Source organism: Caenorhabditis briggsae, assembly GCF_000004555.2.
Source record: "Caenorhabditis briggsae complete genome, chrII, whole genome shotgun sequence".
NCBI classification, from domain to species: domain Eukaryota; kingdom Metazoa; phylum Nematoda; class Chromadorea; order Rhabditida; family Rhabditidae; genus Caenorhabditis; species Caenorhabditis briggsae.
Window position 1 is genome coordinate 3,121,397 of NC_013486.2, and position 17,624 is coordinate 3,139,020.

At 38.6% G+C, this 17,624-nt stretch overlaps 3 protein-coding genes and 1 non-coding gene across 4 annotated transcripts; 3 read left to right on the forward strand and 1 right to left on the reverse strand.

Annotated features, from left to right (window-relative positions):
- Nucleotides 1-1,388: 1,388 nt before the first annotated feature.
- CBG13370 lies at nucleotides 1,389-5,196 on the forward strand (the record flags this gene model as incomplete). Its single annotated transcript, XM_045241868.1, has 10 exons — nucleotides 1,389-1,405; nucleotides 1,950-2,046; nucleotides 2,096-2,255; nucleotides 2,302-2,608; nucleotides 2,744-2,912; nucleotides 3,318-3,688; nucleotides 3,731-4,013; nucleotides 4,060-4,485; nucleotides 4,533-4,868; nucleotides 4,915-5,196. The coding sequence occupies 10 exons, from the start codon at nucleotides 1,389-1,391 to the stop codon at nucleotides 5,194-5,196; spliced, it is 2,448 nt and encodes an 815-aa protein (XP_045095166.1).
- CBG28708 lies at nucleotides 2,649-2,720 on the forward strand. The gene has a single exon. It is a non-coding gene (tRNA).
- Nucleotides 5,197-6,295: 1,099 nt separating the features above from the next.
- Cbr-nlt-1 lies at nucleotides 6,296-7,551 on the forward strand (the record flags this gene model as incomplete). Its single annotated transcript, XM_002629959.1, has 2 exons — nucleotides 6,296-6,553; nucleotides 7,453-7,551. 2 exons carry the CDS (start codon nucleotides 6,296-6,298, stop codon nucleotides 7,549-7,551), a joined length of 357 nt encoding a protein of 118 aa, XP_002630005.1.
- A 452-nt stretch (nucleotides 7,552-8,003) lies between these two features.
- Nucleotides 8,004-16,028, reverse strand: Cbr-lec-3 (the record flags this gene model as incomplete). Its single annotated transcript, XM_045241869.1, has 10 exons — nucleotides 8,004-8,135; nucleotides 8,908-9,030; nucleotides 9,211-9,243; nucleotides 9,888-9,957; nucleotides 10,007-10,097; nucleotides 10,142-10,253; nucleotides 13,133-13,264; nucleotides 14,800-14,887; nucleotides 15,422-15,510; nucleotides 15,798-16,028. 10 exons carry the CDS (start codon nucleotides 16,026-16,028, stop codon nucleotides 8,004-8,006), a joined length of 1,101 nt encoding a protein of 366 aa, XP_045095167.1.
- Between the last annotated feature and the right edge of the window lie 1,596 nt (nucleotides 16,029-17,624).

A 17,624-nucleotide genomic window follows, 5' to 3' on the forward strand; every position in this document is an offset into this window, starting at 1 on the left:
ATCCTTTTCAAAAAAAAAACACAATTTAACTGCAGAATAAAAGTCTCCGAAAAAGCAAAAATCGCGTGTTCTTTTATTGGTGTGGAGTTTTTAGGTGGATAGTTCATGGATGCAGCAAGTACCACGTTGACTGGAAAAGTCTGGAATTTTGAGATTTCAAATTTGGTCAATCGAGAGCACACAAAAACCATTGGTTTTCGAAACTGAATGAGGTAAAAATGTGAAATGATGATGTGCACTTTTGTTTTCCTCGTTTCTCTTAACTCAGCTAGGACAATAATATGTGTGTAACGGGATATGGTATATAAGATGATAAAGTTGTTCACAATAACTATCATTTGCCCTGCTCTCATTCCACTTGCGAACAGGATGCCCCTTTCGAAACCCACTGTTTTTGGGTTAAATTTCTGTAAATTGTTTATTTTTATTTCTAACCTGAAAGTATCCGATATTCATCACCGCCTGGTGGAAGTTTACAAAGATAATGCCCCCATAGAAACGCCGTTGCAAATTGGGTTGGCAAGTTCAAGAACCAGGACTTTTCAATGAAATATGAAACTTGCCCCGGACGACCAGTTCTTCGAGATCTAGGCAAGCTGAAAAATCTAGTGGAACGGGACCCTTTCCAATCTACCCGTGAAATGTCAATCACTTTAGGGACAACCCATTCCACTATTGAAAACGGATTGCTAAAGTTGGGAAAGACAGAAAAAATTGGACGACAGATACCTTACCGTTTTGACCGATTTTGATGTACAGCTGAGAGTGGAACTTCTTGCTCTACTCGGGAACTTTGAGCGGCTGAATCACATTATCACCTTGGATAAGAAGAGGGTCATATACACTAACCATCACGGAAAAGCCCAATGGCTTGACTTCGATAGACAGTCAGTAGGCGTCGTCAAACAGGAATTTCACCCAGAAACAGTAGGTATCAAAAGGGGCATCCAGTTCGCAAGCGGAATGAGAGCAGGGCAAATGATGGTTATTGTGAACAACCTTATAATCATATATACCATATCCCGTTACACACATATTATTGTCCTAGCTGAGTTAAGAGAAACGAGGAAAACAAAAGTGCACAAAGACTTATTAGCCAACCTAATACTTTGTTATGTCTCCTAGTAGACCTTGCCTGTCCAGTTTGAGCTCAATTATGTCGGCTCCTGTTAAAGATATCAAAAATTAATCAATTGATAAAATGTTTGTGATATTATGGTTACCATTTTATCAGTTGACACAGTGTTGTTATCTTTTTTTAAGGGCCGAGATAATTGGGCTCAAAGTGGACAGTCTTTACAGTATTCTATTTGAAAATGCGCAGACAAACTTTGTAATTATTTATCTCGGCTCCTGTAAAAGATATCAAAAAGTTGTCAACTAATAAAATGTTACTTGTATTATGGTAAACATTTTTTATAGTTGACAACTTTTTGATATCTTTCATAAAACGCGAGATAACTAAATTCGAAGTTTAAGTCGCGCTCCATTAAAGTCGCGGTATTCTATTTGAGTGAACGCAAACAAACTTTCAGCTTAATATTTTTGGTTCCAAGAGGAGATATCGAGAAGTAGTCAACTATCAAAATATGACTGATGTTTTTATAAACATTTTATCAGTTGAACACTTTTTAGTATCACTTGTAGAAATCGAGATAATTGAGCTCAAAATTGGCGATTTTTGTGGCACTATTAAAGTTGCGGTATTTTATACGAGCTGAATTATCTCCGTTCCCATGAAAGTTATCAAAAAGTGATCAACTGATAAAATATTTTTGATATTATAATAAACATTCTATTAGTTGACACATTTTTGTTATCTTTAATAGGAGCCAAGATATTTGAGCTCAAAGTTGACGGTTTGGGTGGCACTTTATAAAAGCGTTTTCATTCAAATTGTTAGCGTAATAAAGCTTTTCCCTCAGTTTTAAAGTCTCTTGTTATTTCAGCAATTTAAAGGAATATCCAGAAAATGCTCGGGAGATCCGTCAAACCGTCGAACGCCGTCGTCATTATTTGAACATCGTCTACGCCACATCGATTCTGGTGGTCTGTGCTCTCAATAGAGCGCATCTCCTCAAAGTTTAATTTTCAGACATTCCAAATGGCAACCACTATAGGATGGCAAAATTATCTTTCTGAAGCGTATGCTCATTTGGCTGGAAGCAGTGATAATATTCTCCATGGTGTGATGATGTTGTGTTTAGTCCTAGAAAGTTTTCTCCTCTACATGGCGATTTACTCGAAACGGAGTGGTATATAATGAGGACAGTATTTCAGACATCTACTGAAATTTTCCAGCTCTTCTCGTTCTTCTCATCATCTTCTTCTTCATTCAATGTGCCTTAAAGCTTCTCCAAATCTCTATGACCTACCCTACGGCTCCTGGATACCGTAAAAAGTTCAGTGATCTCACACGATACTCTGAGTACGATGCTATGAATCTCACCTACGACGCCGTCATGTTCATTTGTGCCTTGATCTGCTGTGCAATGTGTTGCGCTGCCACGTGGCACTTCACTCCACTGGTCATCGTCAAAATGAACTACAAAGAGACACAAGAGGACGCGGTCGCACAGGCGATGAAAAAGTTGATGAAGACAAAATTGTGAGTTTCACATGCGCCTTGGGGAGAGTGGGGAGGTGTGGCTTCCGTAGCGAGTAGGCAGCGCGTCAGTCTCATAATCTGAAGGTCGTGAGTTCGAGCCTCACCGGGAGCAATTCTTTTTGTTTTGTTTTTTAGGACGACATATGATGTGTGCAGTTCTGATGAGGAATCGGCTCATAAAATCTCTCGTGGCCCGAATGGAAAACACTTCATTTCGAAGAGCCAACACAAGAAGAGTTTCAGTACTCAGATCACAGAAAATGCAGATGTGACTGTTACAACTTCGGGTGCCAGGACTAGCAAGGTATGAGGAGTGAATTTACGAAAAAAAGGAATATAAAACTTTTCAGAGCGAAGTTCGAGTCAATTAGAAGCAACTACAACATCATAATACAATCGAGAAGCGAAATTAAATATTTATTGGAGATTATAAAATAAAATTTTGATTATGACCTAATATTTTTCTTGGTAATTTTGAGCTCAATTATCTCAATTTCTGTGAATGATATAAAAAATTGGTCAATTAATATTGGTGATATTTTGATAAACATTTTATCGGTTGACAGACTTTCGATAACTCTCACAGGAAACGAGATAATTGAGCTCAAAATTGACGGTTTGGGTGGGCCTCACAAAACGTGGATAATCAAAAATTTGATGAAATCAATCTTTTCCGAACCTACGATAAGTTCGAAAAGTTGTTCTCGAGTCTGAATCAAATATGAATATACCACCTGGACAATGGCGTCTGGATGTGATGATAATGGTTCTTTATCAGATGGCCTTGTTCTTTTCGGCTCAACTGGTTTTCGTGATTTTCTTGGAGTACATGCCAAAGACTTACTGTAATACAGGTGGTTATCATAAAGAGTGGATTATAGCTACAGTAACCCTTTCAGAGAAGCAATGTTACAAGCTAACCAGCAAATGCTTATCGGATTATGACCGTAACGAACCTAACATTTGTCTAGCTCCAAATGGCTCAAAATCCCAATTTGACGAGTGTGTGGAAGATAAGAAATATCTGTACTTCAAGTCTGCTCAGTATGATTATCAACAAGATTGCACATCTTTGACACAGTATTAATCATCAGGCTTCAGATAATAAAAAAAAGTTTTCAGCTACTCTGCTTCCACCAATATGTACCTCGGTGTCTTGTTCGCCAATCTTGTCCTCGGAATTCTGGCTGATAAGCTTGGAAGACGTCCAATTTACTTTGCTTCTATCTCGATTGGTGTTGTCTCTTTGGTGCTTTCAGCTGCAATTCCATCCCTTACCGCTTTCTATATTTTCCGATTTACAACTGGAGTAGGTGTGGCTGGTGCTCAGATTGTTGGATGGTCCTATGGGTCGGAGATGATTTCGGCAAAGAGGAGATTTCAGTTGAGAACTTTTTCGAATTGGGTAAGCTTGATGAATTTTTCGTGAAAATATCTAATTCTTAATCCAGGCCAACGCTCGAATCCTTCTCACTTTTGTGGCCTTTATCACTCGAGAATGGCACACGGCTTCCTACCTATGTGCTGCGATTTCTGCTCTCATCTTCCCGATTCTCTGGAAACTTCCGGAATCTCCAGTCTTCTTGGAACAAAAGCATAAAATCGAAAAAGCCAACGAGGCGAGAGAACAGCTCGCAGATTTTTGTGGGCTCGAGTACGAGGAGAAGGAGCCGGAAGCCATAAATAATCTGAAGAAAATCACATTGATGGACATGTGGAGGAATAAAAGGCTGAGAACGAATTTCTTGGTTTTGTGCTTCATGTGGTTTTATGTCGGAATGGCCACTTATATAACGGATTTGAATGGTGCAGATATGTCGAAGAATTTGTATGTGGGACAATTTTTATCAGGACTTCTGCTGACGATTTCGAAAATTGTGAGACCCAGAATTTTTTCGGATTTTTGATATGCTCCAATTTTCAGGCTTTCGGATTTGCTGAACCTCGATTTGAATGGTTGGGTCGCAGAACGGTATTCTTATTCTCTCAAGGAGTTGCTATGATTGCATACGTGGCAATTCTGATTGCACTGTTTACAGATAGCAAGGTTAGTTTCCAGAATTTTTCAGTTTCCAAAATTTTTTTTCAGGAATCCACATGGTATCTTATCGTATATCTATGTGCCTACTCGTTCCAAGCTCTTTCTACGGAAACTTGCTACTTATCAGTGGCAGAACTGATACCAACTGATGTTCGGGTTACTGTAGCGGCCATTACTAATATTTGCCTGAGACTTGGCACCATTCTGGCGTCGTTGACAGTAAGAAATCGAACTATATAGAAAAATCAAGTGCAGATTATTCCAGAAACCTCTGAAATTTTCCTTCGAACCTGGACTCTTCCTGATCAACTTGGTAGTTTGCTCCATTGGAATCACCGTAGTCTACTTTCATCTAGAAGAGTCGAGAAATGTGAACTTGCAAAATGTTGGACAGGATGAGGTGTCGGATTCTGGAGACTCCCAGACAATGATAGAGAGTGATAAGAAATCAGGATCTGGGGAATCAGGGACAACAGAGGCTGCAGAAACTTCTGGAACCACTGAAGTCGAAGCTGAAAGAGGAGAATCGAATAGTAAACTCGCTTAACAAAAGAATAAATATTTGTATTTTAAATAGTGGCTGTTTGAAAGCTGGTGAAGGAGATCCCCAGGGTTTCAGTATAAACAACAACAAAAAATATGGGAACTTGTGTTCGCTTTTAGTTGTTGCTTTTTTGTTAAGAGAGATTTTGGGCTGTTAAAAACTGAATTTCTCATGATTTCGCCTTATGAGAAACGATACGTTCAGGCCGGAATTAAAACAAGCATACTTGTAAACGGGTCCCTGGCGGGCTCTGTCATGGTTTCTTTTAGACTAATTATTTTTGGACCAGCTGAATTAAATATGATAGATTTTAGCAACTTTCTTTTAGAATCCATATTTTCGAATTATTTAAATTGAAAACAAGAGAGCTCAACGTGTACTACAGAATGATATAACCTAAAAAGCTGTATCTTGCCTATGAAAATAGTTATGAGCCAAAAACCGTCTGAGCTACGCGGTCACAGCTTTATGGTTCATAGCTTTGTTCATAGATACAACTTTCCAAACAAAATCATTTTGTACTACTCGTCGAGTTCTATCATGTCAAATTTAGTTGGTACGAAATATTGATTTTCAAAGAAACTGTGACATGACCCGCAAAGAGCCGCCAGGGCCCGGTCGGCTGTCGGTCGGCAGGGTTGGCGGTCGGTCGGTCGGCTAGATTTTTTTAAAGACACTGTCCCACTTTTGACCAATTACTTTCAAAGAAAACAACTCTGTACTCTATATTTTTATTCTCCTTATTCCCTCTTTTTTCATTGTCTGTAACCCATAACTCTCTATCATTTCCCACTGATAAGCGTAGAGAGTTATTTGCCTCAGTGTAGTCATCTCTCCTCCTCTTGTTGTATAAAACTGATCGCTAATTTTCCATTCTCCATATACACACTCCCTCCTTCGCTAGGCGGATTCTTCGCCATCAGTTTCTCTGCGCCTCCCTAATTCTCACACTATTCTCAATTAGATCCGTGTTTCTCTTATCACTACCATTGATTTTCGCCCGGTTTCCTTTTGTTTCGTTTTTTTCTAACGCTATAAATCACGTTTTTCTTTTTTTATGCTCACCGAGTTAACATCAATTCCCCTAATTTCAGAATTCAGAATGACTTTCAAGTCCGATGTCGTCTTTGAGGAGATCAAGGAGAGAATCCAGACGGATAAGGAGATGGTCAAGAAGGTAGGAACCTCGTTCCGTATGACCATCGCTGGAGCTGATGGAGCTACCAAGGTATGGACAATTGACGCCAAATCAGACACCCCATACGTCGGAGATGACGGAAGCCGTCCAGTTGAGATTGAAATCAGTATCAAGGATTCGGATTTCATCGCTATTGCTCAAGGAAAACTGAAGCCAGATCAGGTAGGGGAGATGTTTGAAATTGAGAGTTATTGTAGCATCAGCCCGCTGGTTTGGTGACTACTGTCGACACTTTATACATGTACTTTGGGCCATTTTTTCTCGTTTTCTGTAAAAGATATCAAAATGTGGTCAACTCACAAAAAGTTTATAATAATATCAGCAACATTTTATCAGTTGATTGCTTTTTGATATCTGTGACAGAAACCGAGATAATTGAGCTTAAAGTGTAAGTGTGGGGTGGCCTTCTATAAGAGTGTTTACGGTAGATTAGTAGCGTTTGATAATGATGATCGTTCATAAGGTATACCATAAGTCAATTCATATGACAGTCATAAATAATATTTTCTTATTTTTTAAACATTTATAATGATTAGTTTTCAAACCAAAGTTACTGTATGCATGTAGACAACAGAATGAAAACCAAACTTGTAAGCGGGCCTAGGGCGGGCCTTCGTTGGTCCCGCCATAGTTTCTTCAAAACTTGATGTATTCAGACTGTCTAAATTGCATACGATAGAACTGGACAAGTACTACGAAAATATATGATTCCAAAAAATGTATCTTGCTTATGAACATAGTTATGAGCCAAAAACCGTCTGAGCTACGTGGTCACAGCTTTATGGTTTATAACTCTGTTCATGGACAAGATTCATCTTTTCAATTAATATCATAATGTTGTACTTGTCGAGTTCTATCATATCTAATTTAGTTGGCCCAAAAATATTTGGTCTAAAAGAAACTATGGCAGGACCGGCAAATGCCCGCCATAGGTCCACCGTTGATTCGCCAAAGGCCTGCCGTAGGTCCGCCATATGTCCGGCTTACAAGTATGACTAAAACTAGTTTATAAACTACCGTATTTTTCAAAAGTCCAAATTTACTGAAATATATTCTTCTAGGCCTTCATGCAAGGAAAGATGAAGCTGAAAGGAAACATCGCCAAGGCCATGAAGCTCCGCACCATCCTCGACCCGAAGATGCTCAAGGCCAAGCTCTAAATGCCCATTTGAACTTTATTGTATTAATCTCATTGAAAATACATTTTTGTGGCCATACTTTATTGGTAACATTTCAAAAGAACACCGAAAGGCGAAATTTTTAATGGAGGGCGAGAAAATAGAGAGAGAAAAAGAAGGAGAAGGTATTGTGCTGCATCAGAATACTTTTTTGGTCTTTTTCAGAAGAGAATTTAAAAGGGGGGACGTGTAAAATGTATTTTTGATGATGGAGGCAGTGGTATGGTAAAATGAAAAGCATAAAGAATATGGGAAAATGGAGGGAATTTGAAATTCCAAGAGACAGAAGACAGGGAAAAGAACCAAAACCATGTGATTAAAATATAGGGGGACAAATTCAAGTGATTCAGCAGATATTCGGAAAGAAGAGAGGGAAATGGGGGATTGGAAAACTAGGAGAGTTTGGTGTGAACTATTCAGATGGAATGACGGATTTATTGGGATGGTGAGTTGTTGACGACTTGGATGCCTGTCAACTCGATGTCTCCCTGGATCTGAAGTCCGGCGATGTCGTGTGGATCGACACGATGAGCATAGCTAGCGAATCGCTCTCCGTTGACGAAGATCTGGAGAAAATCGATCAATTCAGTTTAAAAATAGGTTTCCTAGGAGCTTAGAAATTCTCTAACGTTCCCAGGCATCTTCTTTGAAAGAAACTTGGAAACGGGTCTATAACGGACCAACGACGGACATAGTTCCTTTCAGGTTTAATATTTTTGGACCAAAAACCTTATATATAATATAACTCAATGAGTACTACTAAATGATACTAAATAGGAATCTGTAACTTGTCGTTTTTAAACAAAGTTACAAGCCAAAACCATCTGAGTTACGCGCCTATAGCTTGGCTTATAGCTTTATCCACAGACCAGGTACAGTTATACAAACAGTATTTTTTTGTAGTCAACGTATAGCTCTTTGTTGGTCCGTTTTGGATTCGTTTTCAAGTCTTCTTCAAAATAGTTTTTCAACTAATCGAAACTTCCAACTGTGCTCACATTTAACTTTCTAGGTGCTAAAATTTGAAAAACAACGTTGTAGAGTTCACGGTTAAAACGTTAGGAGAGTTCAGACGACGAGAGTGTCTTGTCGTCTGCACTCTCTTACACAGTAGGTACCATAATTTTGATATTTTGAGTGACTATGCCCCTTTCTCTTAAGCCTATACCTACACCTCCACCTTGGAAAAAAAACAAATCCGCTTAAAATTCAATTTTTTTTTTCAAAACGTGACTCCTGTCAATCAAGCTCCTTATCACAAAGTTATGTCGGCAACCACCTTCCCTAACCAAAATAGACTAGACTGCAAAGTTGTCTATTCCAAGACCCCCGACCAACCTGGAATGCGAATTCCTCGTTTCTGATTTCCAAATCAAAAGCGGTGAGACGCTCGAACGGATTCTTTCCCTCGCGCTCCTCATTTCCCCACTCTCCGTTGACAAGAGAGTTGCGAACGACGCTCTGGAAATTAATCAGCATGCTTTTGATTTTAAAAACTTATTAGGAACATAGGAACATCCATCAAACAACAAAGAATTTTCACTCAAAAAGCCCAGAGATTCAGGCCAAAGATTAGTTAGCTCAGTTTAGGCCGAATCTCCGGGCTTCAAGACATCGATATAGCATGTGCTCCAAACAAACCTCGTTGGATTCAATAAAAGGATCGTAATCCTTCTGAAAAGGTTGGGATATTATGATTGGGCATTATTTTTTAGAATTTTTGAAAAAGTTAGAACTGAACATAGGATAATATAGATTCTCTCCGAATAAGGCTTCCATTCCGGTCGAAAATCGACGACCACCGAAAAAAAATCTGGAGAAAATAAAGCTAAAAATTTACTTCAAATTTATCAAAAAACCAACATTCTAGGATTTCTAGAAGCTGAGATACACCTCTTCAAAGTTTCGCAAGCTAGAGACGCAGACAACGAAACACACTGCGTCTCTAACCTCCCAAACTTCAAATGACTATATCTCGGTTCTTAGAAGGCGTAGAAAGTTGGTTTTTTGACAGAATGACAGGAATTTTCTTGCTCTACAAGCACTGATTTTTCCGACCAAATGGAAGCCTTTATCTCCGACATCCCCCCGTTCACTAGAAAAAAGAACCGAAAATTTGAAAGAAACGTCACAAAACACAATAACCAAGAGAGATAGGAATTACTACACAATATCAATGATATAACCTACTCCAGGGGTCGGCTTAGCGCACATAAATCCATTTCCCTGAAATTTATTAGCCTAGTTTCTTTTTTTTCAAAAACAATGGTTATATTTTCTAGAAAAATCGCTCTAGAAAGATTCTAGAAAATTCTCACCTTCTCGTCGAAGCGTGGGTTGAAGTGGAGAGCGATGTCTCCGTTCTTCTTCAACAAGTTGATGTTGAACCTGGAGAAATTTTCAGATAGAACGCTTTAAGCAAAGAGTGTATTCTTACTTCTTGGCCTTCTTCTCTGGAGTTCCGTAGACAACGAGTGCTTTCCTGGGACGAGACCGTCGGCGGCGATTCCGCTCTCGTATGGGACTGGCTGGAAATTAAGAGCATACAAATTCAGGCAGACCGGCTTAAAACTAACATAGTACTTTCCTCCCCATTGGACATGGTTGAGCACAACGTCTCCATCGATGGACAAGTGAGAGACCGAGTTGAGTGGAATGCGATGCTCGAAGTTCTTCACCTCCTTCTGCAAATTTCAGACTTTTTTAGAAAGCGTTTTCTTCCGGGTCCCCCCTTTTTTGTTTGTTTTTTTTCACTTTTCTTCCAAGTGTTTATAATTTCCCGGTGCTGTGACCCAGACTTAGTTCCCATCATCAGACCTCACAAAAAGATTTGCGACAACGACGACGACCCCAAAAAACAAATTTTTTGTTTGCTTTTTTTTGAAGAAGCGGAACGACAAAAATATGAGGATTTGAGCGGCAATTATGCGATACTTTTTCTTTGTCTCTTTTATAATTGTGGGACCCGGGAAAGCGAAACATAGTTAGAACGGAAATCGTAAACAAATTTTTAAAGGTTTTTTTTTGAGTGGGAAGGCACTTTGGAGCTTACAAAAAGAGAAAAAGTTCAAAGCTTGAAAATAAGGGATTTTCAGTAATCTGATTTTGGATCATGCAATTTCTTGAAGTTCACTCAATACGTGCACTTCGAGCTCAATTATCTCGGTTCCTATTAGAGATATCAGAAATCTATCAACTGATAAATTGTAATCATAATTGAATCAATACTTTATCAGTTCGCTGATTTTTGATAACTTTCACAGGAACTGAGATATGGGCTCAAAGGTCGAATCCACGTTGACTGGAGCGAGGTTTGTGACCAGGTCTTTTGGCAAAAAGTTCAAAGCTTGGAACTATGGAATTTTTGTGAATCTGACTTTTCATTGAGTTGTTTCATTTGGACCACACAGTTATAAAATGTTACATCGTTATGATAATTCTGTTTACAGATCCTGATAGATCCGGAATACCGTAATCCCTCTAATAGACGCTCACCCAACAGTCAAGTTTGACCTCAATTATCTCGATTCCTGTGGAAGACGTCAAAAAATTCCAACTGATAAATTACTTATCATGTTATCACCAATATTTTATCAGTTGACGGATTTTTGATATCTCTCATAGGAACCGACATAATCGAGTTTCCCATTTCTTCCAGAATCATCAAAACTACCGTAATCTTTGTTTTTTGTTTTCTAGCTTACTTGTCCTACAATTTCTCAGAATTCCAATCTATCAAGACAATGTCAAATGCTCGGCCTTATCTAGATCTGAACTTTTCTTCCCCTCAATTTCCTCCCTAATGTTCCTTGTTTTTGTTATTTATGTTTCTTCAAAAATTCCAAGCATATTTCCTTCTTTTTTTCCCCGTCTGTCCCATCAGATTTCCTCCAAATAAGGAAGAAAAAGAGGATGAATGAAGATAGCAGTTTGGAAAAGAGAAAAACCAAAAAACATAAGTGATGCTTCTTCTTCTTCTTCTCCGTGTGACTCCATTTTTTGCCCCCATATCTCTTTCACTCTCCCTGTTCGGAATAAAAAAAGACGGTTCCCAAAGGTCCCATAAATGTTCGTCCCAACAAGAAATCGTGCAGCACGTTTTCTCTTTCAGAAATCGCTGATGACTTTCCAAATGTGCTCTTTCTAACATCAATTGGGTTTAGTAACAGAAAAAGAAGTAGAAGAAGAAAAAGGAGAATCGAAATTATAAATTATTCATCATTTAGGTTTTACTCCCAAAAAAGGAGAGTCAAAAGTGTGAAATGTGTGTCAAGCGGAAGGGATCGGAGATCGAGAATCACCCCAACTTCCTTTTTCTTCCCGCCAAAAAGTTTTCCAAGTGGTCAGAGAGGAGCAAAAAGAGCTCATCCTAAACCTCAAAAATAGACACATTTTCCCATGGAATTTAGAGACTGAAATATGCAAAAAATGACTTTTGGTGGGTGGGTGGGTATCCGAGGAAGTTCGAAGATTGAGAGGCTTGCATAAAGGTCGGTCAAGAACCGGCGACCGCCAAGGCCGTCGATGGACCGCCGATGGACCGCCGACGGACCGCCGACATAGTCAAGATGGCGAAATTGCGCGTCGACATGCCAGAAAGTGTTTTTGTACAAAGCTTTAAAATTCAGCCCAAATTTTTCATATCCTCCAACGCCTACGGGTAAACCCACAAACCACCCACCCCGCCAACTTTGAGCTCAATTATCTTGGTTCCTGTGAAAGATATTACAAATCTGTCAACTGATAAAATACTTACCATAATATCACCAATGTTTTATCAATTGTAAATTTCTTGATATCTTTTGAAGAATCTGAGTTAAATTGGCTCAAATTTGAAAGATTGGGTGGCATTCAATTAGTTTGTTTCGTCAACTTTGAGCTCTTATATCTTGGTTCCTGTGAAAGATATCAAAAATTTGTTAACTGATAAAATGGTGTTTATAATATGATAAATAATTTCTTTGTTAAAAACTTTCTGATATCTGTAACAGTGACCGAGATATACGGGCTCAAAGTTGAGGACTTCTATTAGAGGCAGAATCTCTCAACCCCTCAGTTTTTTGAAGTTTTTTTCTCTACCCGGTTTCAAAAAATAAACCTATAACAAAGTTCAAAGTTCTAATTTGAAATGGCTATCCGTCTTTTTTTTCTCCTGCTGATTTTTGAGATGATGGACGGGACCCCATTTCGAATTTTGATGCAGCTGCTCTTCTCGTTCCACTCACACCTGTCAAGCCCCATATTCCATCATTTCCGTCGATTTGTTCTTTTCGTTTTCAAAAAAGCAAAAAAATAGGAAAAATGTTCGTAGACTCCACCATTTTATAAACTTTTGCCAAAAACAATTATCCCATTGTTTCAAGTGATTTTTGGTAAAACAAAAAAGTAAATTCTTTTCTTTTCGTTTTCGAAAGTCTTCTATGAGGAATGAGTTCACTGGGTCCCTGAGGAGCCCAAAAACTCTTTTGCCTTCTGACGTTTGATACCCTGTCAGAAAATTTTTAGCCCTGCACTTGACGGGTCAGCAGTCCCAAGAAGGAATTGGTCAAAAAATGGAACTCACATGGTTGATGGAAATCTGGAACTTGGTGTCATGAGCACGAATACGGATGTCGAAATTGTCGCCCTTCTTGATTGGATTCTTGGCGCGCTCTTCTTTTCCCCAAGCTCCCTTGGTGTAGGCGTTGTAGACGATCTGAAATTTTGGATTGGAAATTCTAGAACGTTCTGGAGACAGCTGGTTGTCTTTTTGTTTGCAGATCAAATCTGGTAGATCAAATACCGAAATTTGATCCGATGTTCAAAATAGAGTTCTAGTATGCTCATGAAAGTTTCAGCTAGGCTGAAATAGTTTTGTTTTCTAGTTTAAAGCTTCGATTTCGGTCACCTTCAAATCTTATCTTCAAAATTGTCCAAAAAACCAATTTTCTAGCTCACCTAGCAGCTGAGATACACCCCTTCAAAGCTTCGCAAGCTAGAGACGCAGACAACAAGGCACGCTGCGTCTCTAACCTCCCAAACTTCAAATTACTGTGTTTCGGTTTCTAGAAGGCCTAGAAAGTTGGTTTTTTGAAAGATTTACAGAAAATTTTTTGCTCTAGAAGGTCATATGCAAAATAAAGAATAATTCAATCTTATTAGTCGTCCGACCGCCGACCGATCGGCGAATCCGCGCGTCAACATGTGATAGTGATTGCTGACGCAGCATTTTATTTCACGACGCACGAGGCATTTATTGAATGTGTCGTGAAATGAAATGCTGCGTACGCAAACACTCTCTGTAATATTGACCCCGAAGTTCACGAATTTGTTGGGTGGTCGGTCGCCGTCGATCGGCTGCGTCGGCGATCGGTCGGTTGGCTAAACTTCTCGACCGAATGAAATCCTTATCGGGGCCTAGTTTTTAAAAATGCGTTAGTTAGGCCAGTTATACCCTCATATTCTTTAAGATTCCGAGATCCGGGAATTCAAGAATGTTGAATATGCAGGTTTTTTTAATTATCGATTTCTAGGAATTTTGAATTTCAGATTCATACTATTCTGAAAGAATCGAATTTCTTAGATTCATTGAAAAATTGTATTTTCCTTCGAATTCTAGATTGTCAGATCTTCGAACCATATGAAGGATTCTAAAAACCTGAATCTACAGATTCTAGAAATCCAAAAAAAACCGAGATTATCTATACATGTATTCAAATAAAAAAAGGGTGTGAAGTTCGAAAAAACATGCACATATAGAAAATTCTAACATGTGAGAGGGGATAAGAAAAGATCCATAGAAAACATATAGAAACCTACACTTGATCTGAACGTTTTTTCTCGTTGCCATTTTTCGAATATGATCTGAAACCCGTGGATTTTTTCGCTAGGTGCATTTGTAGCATCTGACAAATCACTTTTAGCTCTTTCTTTCTTTCTATTTTCCATCAATCATTTTCTCGGCTCCTGATGGATCGAGAGGGGAGTGTAAACACATCATCAAAAAGAAATCAAGACACAGAAAAAAACGAGGAAGCCAATTTCCTTTTGATTCTGGTTAAGGGGTTCCTGGTCCCCATTTAACTTGTCTCTCCTCTTTTTTCCCCCGCGTTGAACCTATTATTCCCCAAATAGGGGAGCCTTATATGGTTGATTGAGCATTTTATCGGGCGGAAACACCACTTTTTTTGGCTCGTTTGTTTTAGTTTATTTTAGTAGTACCCTCCCGTTTCAAAAAGTTCATAAATCTACCTTTCCCTCATCGAAACGGATCGACAGATGGAGTGGAACGTCGTTTCCAGAGAAGTCTGGAGAGTCCTTATGGAGGTTGATGTTGAATCTGAAAATAGGAAATTGTGGGATTGAAAGAGTTATTTCCATATGCAGTCTTTTGATTTTCAGCCAATTTCAGAAGTTTGGAGCTCGGTTGTCAAGTTTCTGATCACTTTGAAAACTTTGGAGGGTCTAAAACAGACCTAGATTGGAAACGTTGCATTTACAGAATTTTTTGAAAATTCCTAGTTTTTCAGCTGTTCGCCGACACCATTTTCGACCTGTTTCTGTACTGAAAAAAGTCAAAAAAGTTTGAAATTTGAAATTTTCCGTTCAAAAATGACTAAAAATCATGGAAATTCGGTTTCAATTAATTTTGAATTTTGTACTTCTCGTGGACAAGTCGACGCGCGAAATTTGAATTTTTGTTTTACAAATCAGCTTAAAACTTGATTTTTGGGTATAAAAAATTCAAAAAAAGTTTTGGAATGCAAACTTTCAATCTATATTTGTTTTACACCGTCCAAAATTTTCAAAAGAATCGGAACCTTGACAGCCGAGCTCCAGGTTCCTGAAAATGGTATCGAAAATCATTGCTCACCTTTTCGACTCATCGATGGTCTTTCCACGAATGATCAGAGTTTGTCCGGGCTCGATGCGCTCGGTGAGCTTGGAACGGTACGGGATGTTCTGAAATAAGACGCCAATTTAGTTTTGGGGAAGTTTGGAATTCGCTTTTTGAGTTTTGCCCTCTGCCGAGAGAGCCGCTCAAAAAACAAGGCGATTTTCGGACAGTACTGCAAAAAAATCAAACTTCAAGGGACCAACTTGGATAAAAGGACAAGGACAAACTAAAGGATAACACTGCAATCCAAAGCTTTCACTTCCCTCGTAAAGGAGATGAAAACCACAAAGTGACACAACTAGGAAGAACTCAAAAAGAACTTAAAAAGTGATAGAGGCATTTTTTCGCATACGATATATTTGGCACAATGCCAAACCGACGGCATATCATCTCCAATTGTTTCGTAGCACGTGCTGAGGAGCGGATATCCAGATGATGTGCTCGTGGAGCACGATGTTGAGCAACTCGGCAGACACGGCGGCTCTTTTTGGCACTTTTTCTGATACTGTTGAAGCCATTGTTTGGGACTTAATTGACCGTGATGGTCGCCAAGTCCCAATGAGAGATTTTTGATGGAGAGCATTTAGAGTGGAATATGGAATGGAATATAAGTGAAGGCAAGAATGTGGGTCTTCTTCTCGAGAGAGAGCACACAAAAAAATGCTCTGGGAGGGCGTGGTGGAGAAAAGATATTAAGAGAGAAGAGAAAAAGAAAATGTGGGCGGAGCTTTTTTCTCCAAGCCTTGGGGAAAGAAGAGGCTACTATTGTTTTGACACTTGGCCACTTGCCAGCTGGATTGAAGAAGTTAAAGGGGTGAAGGCGAAAAAAAGCAGAGACAGAGAAACGAAAAATACACATAAAGTGTGATGTGACTTTTTGTTGAAAATTTTAGAAGTTGGGATGGACCCCCGCGAGGAAAAGTTGGAATAGTGGTTTTGAGTACAAATGTCAACTTGTTGAAGTTAGAGATTTTTTGAAACTAGGCAAATTTGTTTTGGGAAAATTTTAAAATGTTATAATTTGAGAACCATAAGAAGTCTGGGATCTAGAAATACAGGAATCGAGGAATTTAGAATTCTTGAAAACTTGGAACCTCAGAATCTCATCATTTTTTTTATAATTTGGAATCTCAGAATCTTAGAATCTTAGAATCTTAGAATCTTAGAATCTTAGAATCTTAGAATCTTAGAATCTTAGAATCTTAGAATCTTAGAATCTTAGAATCTTAGAATCTTAGAATCTTAGAATCTTAGAATCTTAGAATCTTAGAATCTTAGAATCTTAGAATCTTAGAATCTTAGAATCTTAGAATCTTAGAATCTTAGTATCTTAGAATCTTAGAATCTTAGAATCTTAGAATCTTAGAATCTCAGAATCTCGGAATCTCAAAATCTCAGAATCTCAGAATATCAGAATCTCAGAATTCCAGAATCTCAGAATCTCAAAATCTCAACATCTCAGAATCTCAGAATCTCAGTATCGGAATTTAGTAAAAAATCGTGAAATTTAAGAATCTGAGAAAACTGGAACTTCAGAACCTGGAAACTCAGAAACCTAGAAATCTTTAATTCTTGACATTTTGGAATACAATTTAGTAGTATCCTGGAATATAGGAATCTAAAAAATTTGGAATATTAAAACCTAGAAATCAGAAAATCTAGGAACCTTGAAACCTCAGAATCTCAGAATTTCAGAATCTCAGAATCTCAGAATTTGGAATCTTGAAATCTAAAAATCTAGAAATCTGGGAATCTAGGATTCTTAGAATTTCAAAATACATTAGTCTGAAACGTTTGGAATTTTGGATGATGACTCATCAAATCCTAGAACAATTGCTAATCTGTGATCTCAATTTTTCAAGAAACTCGCTACAGAAATCTATTTGAAATTTGAGAGAAGAAACTAAGAGGCAATCCCCAACTTCCGTCGGGACCCCCGTCCAATATTGGATTACACCCGGAATTTCCGTTTTTCATCTGATTTTTTTACGTAACCGAATGTTGCAAAAATGCAAAAAACACATTTTTGAAGGTGTCGGGACATGAAAAAAGATTTGCCCTTCGAGGGGTTGAACTTGTGGACCTAACTCTGGAAGTGCCGGATGAGCTACGGTGGTGCTAGCTAACGCGGCCGGGAGAGAGAGAGAAGAAAAAATGTACACCGTCACGTCCATACCGT